The 12877-nt window shown below is 34.7% G+C and overlaps 2 protein-coding genes across 2 annotated transcripts in view; one reads left to right on the forward strand and one right to left on the reverse strand.

Annotated features, from left to right (window-relative positions):
• The window catches only part of LOC134666034 (nuclear migration protein nudC), a 52080-nt gene extending 48132 nt beyond the window's left edge, over nucleotides 1-3948 (reverse strand). Inside the window, exons 1-4 of the mRNA XM_063523140.1 lie at nucleotides 3625-3948; nucleotides 2593-2670; nucleotides 1782-1998; nucleotides 931-1100 (exon numbers count right to left, since the gene is read on the reverse strand). Coding sequence (XP_063379210.1) covers nucleotides 931-1100; nucleotides 1782-1998; nucleotides 2593-2670; nucleotides 3625-3699 — 540 coding nt within the window. The 5' untranslated portion in view covers nucleotides 3700-3948. The remainder of the gene's footprint in view (nucleotides 1-930; nucleotides 1101-1781; nucleotides 1999-2592; nucleotides 2671-3624) is intronic.
• Nucleotides 3949-4848: 900 nt separating this feature from the next.
• LOC134666033 (broad-complex core protein isoforms 1/2/3/4/5-like) lies at nucleotides 4849-10266 on the forward strand. Its single transcript, XM_063523139.1, has 5 exons — nucleotides 4849-5295; nucleotides 5596-5772; nucleotides 6093-6422; nucleotides 6999-7146; nucleotides 7522-10266. Exons 1-5 carry the CDS (start codon nucleotides 5116-5118, stop codon nucleotides 8085-8087), a joined length of 1401 nt encoding a protein of 466 aa, XP_063379209.1. The 5' UTR covers nucleotides 4849-5115; the 3' UTR covers nucleotides 8088-10266.
• Nucleotides 10267-12877: the final 2611 nt, after the last annotated feature.

The following is a 12877-nucleotide window of genomic DNA, read 5'->3' on the forward strand; positions in this document are numbered from 1 at the left end:
CCCCCCCTAATTTGAAATGACGTAATTTATGAATAGCCCCCAGGCTGTATCTCATGAACCCTGATAGCTAGACCGTTGAAATTTTCACAGATACGGAACCCTAGAGTCGCCCTTGTCCGGTTTTTGTATTTTATCAAATTATACTAATTTTATACCACTCGCATAGTTTTTGCAATTTGTTATGGCACCCCACTATCTACTAGTGACATCTGTCAGTGGAAGTTATATATAAAACGAGAAATTGAAGAACAGATTGAGCTTAGACCTAGAATGCCTAAATAGATCCTAATATACACTAAATCAGGCACCATTTACGATAAAATTTGAAAGTAAAATAAGTGGTCAATACTCATTTTACTGCTAAAGCCACAGAATAAATAATAGTACTAGGTAGAGAAGGTTCACTCTCTAACACAACGCGTCTATTACGAGATATACAAGCGCACGTACGTTCCATAGCGGTGCGCGGCAACTACTGCTGCTAGACACCAAAACTGGTGTGGCCGCATGTACTTGTAGCGACGTGACGAAATCGCGGAGTGAGCCACGCCTGCTAAAGCTAATCTACAATGCTAAAGTAAGAACGCTAAGCACAAATAATTTCGTATATTGACCCGCCTGTTCCTATCTCTATCGCAAACGTGTAATTATATTGCTGTCCCGCCCTTGAGCTGAAGATCAAGGTCAAGGTGTGCAAGCGGGACAGCAATATGCTCATGCGATAGCGATAGGAAATGGCGGGTCAATGTGAAATTCTTCGTTCTTAGCGTCCATACTTTATATCAGAGAATTTCATGATTGTACCGAAAAAAGGGCCTGATATGGTTTTCCTCATGTAGAATGTTTTGTTGTAGGTTTTATAGGTGGCAACCCTACACCCCAGCAGGGGGTAACAGGATAGAAAAAGGAAGAAGGTTTTGTATCACTTACCTCAACCTCTTCCAAAGTCTGCGTCCACCGGTAGTGCTCCAGATCGCAACCGTTGCCAGCGTTAGGCTTCAGCTTGCCTTTTTCTTTGGGGTCATCATCTTCTTCTTCGGTAGGTTTATCGGCTTCGGTGCTGCTTTCACCACCATCGCCACTTCCCACCTCTTTTGTTTCTAGAAAAAAAAGTTGTCTTATCAGCCAGGTCCAAACAGAGCGAGCATTAGCATGAGGCAATTTTCTCGCGCACAAAACGGACAATGTAGACGTGCCTCGCGCGCGCCGCTTCAGCCGAGAAACATCTACATCGTGTTTTCTGCACGAGGAAATCGCGCGTATGATATAGATTTTGGAGACTGACAGTAGTTCCTTAGTAAAATAAAAATCTTCAAAAGATAAGGCCATCATCCCCTTTACTGCTATTCCTATTCATATGGCATATTTTTACAGAGTTGTTGAATGTGATGGGAGGTATAATCTAAGCAAAAAAATGTGCAAAAATGTGTGTTTAACATCTGAAACAGATGGCGCTGTACTGCGCCATACGTTTTGTGGTCACTGAATTGTCAAACATCAATATCTAACAATCAAAGTGAACAGTCATCATCAGAAATATCAGAGCAGCCAAGGTGGTCAAAACTATCTAAACACGCATTCTCTTCTTCGCGTCTTGACAATAGATGTGTGTTGAGATATTTGTGAACACCTTGGCTGCTCCGATATATCTGATGGCGACTGTACAGCACTATCTTGTTTAGCTGTCAAATTCGAGCACACTATTTTCTTCTTTATTTAGACATATGTTACTCAATAAATAAAAAATAAATATATGTGTTTTTAGCTATTGACACACTTACTGTTCCTTTCCATATCTATATCAGCTTGCATTTTATCAGCCTCTTGGTCAGTAAGCTCCAAAACCTTAGCTGGCTCGAAATCTTGTACGAGACGCTCTTTCTCTTTCTTTGCCTGAATATCTTTCAGTCTCTTCGCTTCTTCCTCTTTTTCTTTCTTGATTTTATCTGCTGCCTCCTTAGCTTTTGTTGCGTGGGCGTAGAATGTATCTTTAACCACCTGAAATTAATAGAGCTCATATTTAAGAATTTATCATAAAATTAGACAACATAATGCAATGGACCAGATTAGTGCAAAATAAGGAAGAGTGGAGAAGATTGGGGGAGGCCTGTGCCCAAAGGCACACAGAAGCGGTTATCGTAGATTAAGGAAAACTCTGTAATAACACATACAATTATTTTAAAAACCGGACAAGTGCGAGTCGGACTCGCCCACCGAGGTTTACATACTTATTAGTATTTGTTGTTATAGCGGCAACAGAAATACATCATCTGTGAAAATTTCAACTGTCACGGTTCGTGAGATACAGCCTGGTGACAGACGGACGGACTGCGGAGTCTTAGTAATAGGGTCCCGTTTTACCCTTTGGGTACGGAACCCTAAAAATGCCATTTTCAGTGTGCATACTGTAGCTCATGGGACATTATAAGCTTGCAGGAATGGATTTCATTTACTTTAGAGGTTTCCCTATATTATCTCTAGTTATTGCTTGTTTCAATCAAAATATTTCCTGAATATTAAGGCGAAAGAGCCAAAGTGATATTCAAAAAACTAATGTTTTCTTTAAATAAATAGTACATATAAATCCCTTACCTTTTCCCATTCTCCATCTTTTCCTCCAGTAAAGAAGTCAGTTTTTCTTGAAAGGAAACTAACTATGGTATGAAGGAGCTGCAATTTTTATAAAATATTTATTGCACAATGATTATGGTTGACTAAGCAGAGGTCAAAATCAATCAAAAGTACAGTTTCTAGGGTTGGTTGCATCAAACCATCTGTCACCATTAAAACGTTTTCCAAATTATATAGTATGGACAGTTTCATAGTTCTCTGCTCAGTGACTTTTGTCAGTTTTTCAATTGTGTTTGGTATAACTAGGGGCCGCCAACCACGTTCGACGTGTTGCTTCTCTGTCGCACTTGTAAATTCGTATGTAAGTGTGAAAGGAAGGCAGCATGGAACATGGTTCGCGGTAGGCCTTCTGGGCCTTATTCATTCCCACATTGTCAGAATTATTATTATTCATTCAATTCAAAGTGTTTGTTTAAATATGATTACAGTTAAGTTCAAAATGTACATTCGACTATAGTTCGTTTTTTTTAGCATTAGAAAGAACTTGAAAGATGGTAAGCGATCTTGGCACGTCTTTTAATTGAAAAACGCTTTTTAAAAATCAATAACTATTACTTATGAAAGCAGAAGAATATAAATGATCGTATTAGATTCATAATTGTTACATATTTGCCGTAACTTATTTTTAAAATGTGTTTTCCAATTAAAAGACACATCAAGATTGTTTACCTAATTTCTAATGCTAAAAAAAACGAAGTATAGGCTTTCTATTAAGATTGAGGCTTCATCACGGATACGTCAAGTATAGAAGGTGTTTGGTGAAACTTGCTGCTGCAAACAATGATATTCTGAAGTTAGTAATAAAGAAAAACCAAAATCAAATTCATTATAAACTAGATTAGTTCTAGTATAGTGTAGTAGAACGATAAATCATTAGAAATAGATAATTTACCAGTCACTGTTCCTAACCTCAACGACTTTGGTTTTGACAAGTTTCTAGACTCAAGTGCAGCAAGTAAATAATAAAATTCGATTAAACAACATGTAACTTACATCTTTGACACCGCCCTCGTGCTGCTGGGCCATCGCCAGCAGCATAGTATCGAACCTTTCGGGATCGTTAGCCATTTCAATAAAACTGCCTTAAGACTTTAGTCACTAGTAATCCCACTCAATGTTATTTGGAACAAAGGACGTTATTAGTGTTGTATATACAAAGAAATCTCTCTGTAATGAAGATCTACTTGGCTTTTTGTTTTGTTTGCAAAACGTAGTTACCGGTTACCGCGTTGCTCTGTTTTTCAATGCGTCAAGCACCAGCTGTCAAGTAGACAGGAGTTTAAAAAAAAAATTCTCGAATTTGTTTTCTAGAAAGAGAACAACTTAGAACAACCAAGGGCCCGACGTTTTCTGTTCTCTTTCACGGCGCAGCAACTAGTATCATTTCTCTCTCCTCGCTCTTTTAAAAATGCCGTTTGTCAAAAAAGGACAACCATACTATTGACACGGTGGACTTCAAATCAAGTGTTGCCTTTCTTGATGCGCCCAGGATGTGTATGTGTGCGTAAATGCGTATATGTGTGCTCTTTTAGGGATGTGAAAAGTCGATTTTAATCATGTTATATATCGATAAACGCTACACAGCGGAACGAAATAGCGATTAATTGAAGCTTCAATATCTTCGTTAAACATAAACATAATTGAAATGCTAATGGATAATGAATATATTATAATATAAAAATATAATTCAATTATTGCGGAACACCTACTTTAGGAGGTATTTATGTATTTTAATTAAATATCTGAACTTTCCCTTGGTTCCCTGCTGGGGCGTGACTATAAAATTGTGATCTGATAACCACAATAAAGCATTAAAGCGTTTTTGGTCATTTTAGGTATCGTTAAGCCTTTGAAGTAAAATTAAAATTGCAAGAAATGTCGATAGTTTATCGATATGACTTTATCGACATGGCTACAGCAAGGTGGGCCTCACTGTTAATCGTACACTAAACAAAAGTGGCAACAGTGACAGCTCGCTGAGACACCGTCTCTATATATTATAAGTCTACATAGACCTAGGTTTCATCATAGACCTATATTTTCAGTGGGTTTCATATTTCAGTGTAAGTCACAGTAAGTCTATGAGAACAACACTTTTTGAACCATAGATAAAAGTTTTGTTTACAGTGTGACCAACATAAGGATCTTGATAGAAAAGGTTTAGGTTCCGTATATCACAACGTTTTTTGCAATAACTTAAACAGTTTGAAATAGAGGGCAACCAACAAACGATACGCGCGCGCCCTCGAGTGAAAGAAGAATCAATGGAGGTCATTCATTGCATTTTTGTGCATTTCATACGACCGATAACAAATTGTTGAATCGAAAAGTTACAGTTGTGAGTGAAAGTTTAATTAGGATTGGTGTAATGTGTGTTTCTGACGAGACAAAATGTAGTAAAGAGTCCTTTCTAAAAAAACAATCATATTGCCGTGTGTCAAAATAAAGGTGGCCAGCAAGCGACTATTTTCTAAAAACGTAACCATGGCAGATCAGTTTTGTTTACGTTGGAACAATTTCCAGACCAATATAGTGAGTGCATTGGATTCATTGAAGTGTTCTGAGGATTTGGTCGACGTGACACTTACATGCGAAGGAAGAAATATCAAGGCTCATAAAGTTATACTGTCAGCCTGCAGTCCGTACTTCAGAAATGTGTTCAAGGTGAATGACTCGCTACATTAATAACCTTGGAGTTCAGTTTGTACGGCTCCTCTGATGTAAAAGTATGTTTTCCAAGGACTTTGTAGCTACTGCCATGATGCAATTTGAATGAACATACCTATTTGTTTACCTGCTTATTTTATTGACCTTTCAATGTAAAAGTTTAGTTTTTAATATTTTACCAACATTTTTAAAACGCTACTTATACTGTCAATATCTTAGTTCTTCCATAATCTATTATATAGTAGGTAATTTTTATCCTGTTACTGCTTTTCATAACAAACAATTATACCATTTCAGGAAAATCCATGTCAGCATCCAGTGATCATCCTCAAAGATGTATCTGCCGATGACATTGTCAGCTTGCTATCGTACATGTACCAGGGAGAAGTTTTCATAGAAGAGAGTAAGCTGTCTTCATTCCTCCATACGGCAGCTCTTCTGCAAGTTAAGGGATTGACTGGAGTAACACAACAGGTAAAGGCTTATATGGATTAAAGGCTTATTTAATTTAATTTAATTAATTACTGTCACCCTGAGATCATTTGATATCAATTTGATGTGCAATTAATCTCTGAACCCTCAGGAGCCTAAATTTGCCAGTTGAACATAACTGTGAAATTTTAAATTTAGAATTGAATATTCATTCTCTTCATTGCCCCATAGTCAATTGGTGGGAAGCAAAAGGTTAAGGAATGGTTTTACTGTTCTGTTTAGAAACAACTTTGTTTACCTAAACAAAAGCTAAATTTTAATTTAAAACATTAATTTCTAATTGTATGTGTTTTTTTTTACAGAAAGAAAACTTTATATCCCCGAACACATCAAACAAACTTTATACACAACTGACAATATCCTCAAAAACACAATTTGGTGCTTCAAGCAAAGAAGTAAAAATCCCCGCTCTAAAGAAAAGAAGGAGCAGTACGTCTGATAAACCTAATGACATCGGAGAGAGTCACAAAAAGAGTAAATTATTAGAAACTTGTGATATTTACAATAGGAGTAATCTATCACATTTAATGGTAGAGAATCCGGTTTTTGTAGCTGATAAAAAAGTTGAGAAGAAACCTGAAAACTGCCCGGAACCCATCATAGCTAATGGGAAAACCTCTAAACTGAATCAGGTATTTATTTTTCACATCTGCACTTACACATTGTGTAGAAGACTTAACATCTTTTAATTTTCTGACTTTGTTTATAATTTGTTTTACTGTAGACCAAAACAGATGTGTAATGTTCACTCACAAGTCTTCATACGATATTTCTCATGTGGACAACAAAAAACGTGTATTTTTCATTTGTATCACTGGATTTAAATTAACTTAGTCTGTTGGCTATCTATTCATAACGAAATACTGAACTGATTCTGATGAAATGTGGCATGTAAACAGCAATTTTGGAAATACAGTCTTTGGGGGGAGAAATGAGGAATGACAGTAAAATCCCACACAGGCAAAGGCAAACATCTAGAATTAATTATTTATTAATTTATTTAAGCCTTTATTTTTCCTTAAATAGTATTTCATTAAGAAGTTTTCTGTTAATATTGTTGTTTATTTTACTATATTAAGGATCTCTTTCGGGTATAGGCCTCCTCCATATCTTTCCACCTTTCTCGGTCTTTTGCCTTGATTAGCCAATTTTCTCCAGCTCCATCTAGATATTAAACTAAAATAAATACTTTCTTTATTTGGTTTCAGGCTCAAGGCGACAACATTCCTTTATCAATAAAAACAGAGCAGATTGATGACAACAATTCACCCATCTCAGTGCCCACAAATAACTCGGAAAATGATGACAGTCTTCCAGATTATGAAAACAGTATGCTTGCCAGGTCCTTGCTACAAGGTAATATTTGGTTTGGCCCCAATTTTCCATATCAATATTATCAATGCCACATTTGGCATTACATTTGGCATTTGGTATATTTGGTATATGGTTAGGGTGCACAAAATCTCCAAAATGCTAACTTGCGATTTATATATATTCCTGTTAAGTTCTTTCGAAAATAATGTCACATACATTTCACATTATTAAGTGATATATAAACAATGCATGGTGTATAACTGTATTTTGAATTATCAATAGATTGCAGTGCATTACCATATTCTACATCATAGTAGCTTATTATGATATTAAACAACATAGATTTCTATTATATTGTATTCACATTAAACAATTTATTTATGTTTTTTTTTGAAACACCCTTTTTTGTTATTACAGGAATTAATCCATCTAAAAGTGATATCAGTGCCAATAACAATTCAACGACTAAGAAAGTGTCAAACATAGCAGATATGTGTACGTCGCGAAGTAAGGATACAAATAACGAATCTCCACCAACCAATCCTGCAGCAAAGAGCCCTCTAAAACTACCCGGAGAAGACATTTTAGTGAAACCTGAAAAACAATCACCGAAGTCAGATATTGAGTATGAACCGGAAATATTGCTGTCGGAGCAGCAAGACAGTACAGATGCAGAAAACACATTCTCACAGGAACAATCTCAAGCGTTACTATTACTTGCAGGCATGTCAAGTGTCACCGGATTATCCGTAGGTGCTTCTACTTCACAGGGAGTCTCCCACCAGTCAAACCATGCCGCTATCTGCGGTGACTGTCCACATTGCGGCATGAAATATTCTAACCAATCTGCGCTTAAATACCATGTCAGGCTTATGCACTCTGACTTAACCAATCGCCTTTGCTGCTACCTTTGTCCCAGGTCTTTTACAATGCGAGAGACGTTTAAAGAGCATATGTGGTCTAGCCATGGACAAAGAAATTAAAATTTTACTAATGCAAGTTAATAATGGATAAAGTACACTATAAAATGTTTTTGCAAAATAGTTATCTACATTATGTAGATAATAATTATCTTATTTATGATTTTGGATTTAATTCCAAACGATATTTAAATATGTAATGTTAGTTATTTATGGTGGTTACTAAGGATTCAAGTGTGCCTTAAAGTTGTGTAGTTGTATTCGGAGTGTATCAAATTAAATGTGCCTTTTTGAAAATAAATTTGCCGTCCTACATTTAACGGGAGACACTTTATGTTAGCGTAAGCAATTTTACATAACATTTGGCGAAAAATTGGGTTAATCCGATAACTTTAATTGAAATTTATCATTTATTAGCCTATTAAACATTTAGATTAAGACAGATTCATCGTTATATTGTTGTTAATTTATGGAATCAGTCACTTTATTTGATTAATTCTAACTAGTTTTTTCACTTTTACCATAAAATGTATGTTGGGAGTAACTTTAGAAAAAAAAATGTGAGGTGTAAATAACAAAACAATGAAAATATTCTGGTTTGTAATTGGTGCTAATAATAATCTACAATGAAAGTAAGTATCGCAAAATGGGGTGCCCTAAAAAATGGGGAAGCAGCTGAATTAAAGCTTAATCAAGCTAGATAAACCTAGAGTCAATGAATTTATGAGCTCCAGGTATGGTTCTTTGGCCGCTTGCCGCGCGCGTTTTATATAGAATCAGTGCTTCAGTATTGGCGACATAACAAGCGAATAAATTTACGCAAGCCTTTTTTCGAGGCAACCTGAATCTTTCTTAAAAAACATTAAAAATATGTATGTACTTTCAAGCATTTGGTTGAAACTATTTGAGCTCATAGTCACCCCATTTAATGATACATTTATGTTTTCATGTAACTAAGTGTGCCTATACGTAGCCGATGTCAAATAACTAAATTGTATTTTGGATAGTTCTCAAAAGTGACATAAACTTTTGAAACTCACAACAAGTTTGTGATATTATTAGGAATAAGGAACATGTATCGTTTATAAGTTAAGTGCTTAAAACTAGTATGACCAGTATTGAGAAACAGGATAAATGCTACACGAAAACAGTGAGAAAAAATACTTTATTACCCCAAATAGATGTAAGGTTTCATTTAGATCTATTTAGATACCTAATTTATTATTTATTTGTTTAACCTTGGCTCAAAGGGTTGATTTAGTTGTTTCGTTTGGAAATAAAGCCAATTCAGGATGTTTAAGGTGGAAAGCGAAATATATTCTTTTCCATATTCCCATTTTATTTCAGGGGCCTATTTTTAAAGGATGTTGTATTTGTGTTTTTCTATATTTTTGTATTCAATAGGGCTGTTGCTGTTATTTGAGACGGACTAAATTATTATTTCGAATTTTATTACAGATATAAAATGATTTCATTGGTATTATTAATTTCTATACCTACATTTTTTTACTGGCTTGGTAAGAATTGCCTCTGTTAGTTTGTGCCAAACTAATATTGCAAAATAATTTAGTAAAATGTTATTATCGCGTAACTTATTGCTAATTACATTATTTTGGTAGTTAAAAGATTATGAGGTAATTTAAATGTCGAATTATTTTGCTTAGTGTTGAACTGTTCTTGTTTCAATTTCATCTTTGAATGTCTAATTTTAAATAAATTTACTATTTTATTTTAATTAAGGTCGATCGAAGTAATTGCAGCCTTGAAGCAAATGCGTCTACTCTAGTATTACAAATTGCGCCCATGGTGAAAGTGCCTTCAACAGTTCCCATCTTAATTTTATTTCCAGAATAGGAGCATTTACCTCTCGGTTGCATTAACTCCCGTTGGCGAAAAATGCCTTAGCGCCACTTGCACCATCCCCCTAATCCGGAGTTAAGCGGTTAAACCGTTAAACCAGTGTCAAATTGTACTGGTTACCATGGTAACTCCAGGTTTAACCGGTTAATCCCGGGATAGTGAAATGGTGCAAGTGGGCCTTAGTGAAATATAATAGTTATTATAAGAATCTTAAATAAATGTTACAGAACGAATATTTATAAGCCTATTAGATAGTTTTATCGTAAAACTATATTTAATATATTTACGTTAATGTAATATTGTTAAATATTTTATTCAAAACTTTACAAAATTTACATTTTGACTATGTTATAAAAAATAAATAAAAATGATCGCTTCTTAATTTATTTCGTTTTATTCTAAATATACCTATGAGAGACCGAGCTTTGCTCGGAAAGCATATAAAAATTAAAAAATGCGTGTTTTTTCAGATATACGGCGCGATTCGGGTAATGAATTATTTATTTATTTAATCTTTATTATCTATATATATAAATGCAAGTGTCCTGACTGACTGACTGACTGACTGATTCATCAACGCAGAGCCGAAACTACAAAAGCCAGAAAGTTGAAATTTGCACACCAGATTGCATTTATAAAGTGTACAAGAGATAAGAAGCGATTTTGAGAAATTCAACCCCTAAGGGGGTTAAAAAGGGGATGAAAGTTTGTATGGGGTTAAAGTTTTCTTTTAAGCTAGGAATTTGAAACTCCGTAAAAAGATATATTATTAAAATACAAGAAAACTAATTTCAGCGTTTTTGAAAATTCATCCCCTAAGGTGGTGAAAAAGGGGTTGAAAGTTTGTATGGATATCAAAAAAATTTTCGAGTGGTTGACTTGAGTCTTTGTATTTAGGGATATTATTAGAAGACAGGAAAAGTAATTTCAGCGTTTTGTAAAATTCATCCCCTAACAGGGTTAAAAAGGGGTTGAAATTTTTATTCCATTACAAATGCTTTGAAACTTCTTACAAAGGTATAATAGCCGATTACAAAAAAAAGTGATTGCAACGTTTTTGGAAATTCAACCCCTAAGGGGTTAAAAAGGGGATGAAAGTTCGTCTGCGGCTGCAAATTTTATTTTAACCTAGGAACTTGAAACTTTGTAAAAAAGTATCAAATTCAAAAACAAGAAAACGAATTTCAGCGTTTTAGAAAATTCATCCCCCAAGGTGGTGAAAAAGGGGTTGAAAGTTTGTATGGATATCAAAATTTTTTTCGAGTGCGGGACTTGAATCTTTGTATTTAGAGATATTATTAGAAGACAATAAAAGTAATTTCAGCGTTATGTTAAATTCATCCCCTTATAGGGTTAAAAAGGGGATGAAATTTGTATGGGGTTAAAGTTTTCTTTTGAGCTAGGAATTTGAAACTTCGTTAAAAGATATATTATTAAAATACAAGAAAACAAATTTCAGCGTTTTTGAAAATTCATCCCCTAAGGTGGCGAAAAAGGGGTTGAATGTTTGTATGGATATCAAAATTTTTTTCGAGTGGTGGACTTGAGTTTTTGTATTTAGGGATATTATTAGAAGACAGGAAAAGTAATTTCAGCGTTTTGTAAAATTCATCCCCTAACAGGGTTAAAAAGGGGTTGAAATTTTGAATCCATTACAAATGCTTTGAAACTTCTTACAAAGGCATAATAGCCGATTACAAAAAAAAGTGATTGCAACGTTTTTGGAAATTCAACCCCTAAGGAGGTTAAAAAGGGGATGAAAGTTCGTCTGCGGGTGCAAATTTTATTTTAAGCTAGGAACTTGAAACTTTGTAAAAAAAGTATCAAATTCAAAAACAAGAAAACAAATTTCAGCGTTTTAGAAAATTCATCCCCCAAGGTGGTGAAAAAGGGGTTGAAAGTTTGTATGGATATCAAAAAATTTTTCGAGCGTGGGACTTGAATCTTTGTGTTTAGGGATATTATTAGAAGACAATAAAAGTGATTTCAGCGTTTTGTAAAATTCATCCCCTAACAGGGTTAAAAAGGGGATGAAAATTTGTATGGGGTTAAAGTTTTCTGTTGAGCTAGGAATTTGAAACTTCGTTAAAAGATGTATTATTAAAATACAAGAAAAATAATTTCAGCGTTTTTGAAAATTCATCCCCTAAGGTGACGAAAAAGGGGTTGAAAGTTTGTATGGATATCAAACATTTATTCGAGTGTGGGACTTGAATCTTTGTATTTAGGGATATTAATATTAGAAGACAGGAGAAGTAATTTCAGCGTTTTGTAAATTCATCCCCTAAATAGGGTTAAAAAGAGGTTGAAAGTTGAATCCATTACAAAGGGTTTTGAAACTTCTTAGAAAGGCATAATAGCCGATACAATAAAAAGTAATTGCAACGTTTTTGGAATTTCAATCCCTAAGGGTGTTAAAAAGGGGATGAAAGTTCGTCTGCGGGTGCAAATTTTATTTTAAGCTAGGAACTTGGAATTTTTTCAAAAAAAAAGGTATTAAATTAAAAAACATGAAAACGAATTCAAGCATTTTTGAAAATCATACCCCAAGGTGGTGAGAAAGGGGTTGAAAGTTTGTATGGAGATCAAATATTTTGTGAGTGCGGAACTTGAATCTTTGTATAAGGACATATAGGTACCTATTATGAGAATACAAGAAAAGTAATTTCAGCAACCAACATCAAAATCCACTTGACTTAAAACTTCATACAACTTGCTAAAAAAGAAAAGTACTTAATTTCAACATTGCTTGGATATGAAAAAATATAGGTACTAAAGATGTAAAATGCTGTGAGATAAGATTCCACGCGGACGAAGTCGCGGGCAACAGCTAGTTGCACATAAGGAAATACACTGTACAAAAGGCGAACTTAATGCCACAAGGCATTCTCTACCAGTCAACCTTTTCTCTACCAGTCAACCTCAATTAGACATTCACTAGATATGAAATAGTAAAGATGTGTGACGTTCCACGGAAAAAGGTACCTTATGGC

This window comes from Cydia fagiglandana, chromosome 7 (genome assembly GCF_963556715.1).
Source record: "Cydia fagiglandana chromosome 7, ilCydFagi1.1, whole genome shotgun sequence".
Lineage (NCBI taxonomy): Eukaryota > Metazoa > Arthropoda > Insecta > Lepidoptera > Tortricidae > Cydia > Cydia fagiglandana.

Coding starts and splice junctions, on each gene's coding strand:
- LOC134666033 (XM_063523139.1), top strand. CDS start 5,116: ATGGCAGATCAGTTTTGTTTACGTTGGAACAATTTCCAGACCAATATA. Junction 5,296..5,595: donor ACTTCAGAAATGTGTTCAAG/GTGAATGACTCG, acceptor ATACCATTTCAG/GAAAATCCATGTCAGCATCC. Junction 7,147..7,521: donor TGCCAGGTCCTTGCTACAAG/GTAATATTTGGT, acceptor TTGTTATTACAG/GAATTAATCCATCTAAAAGT.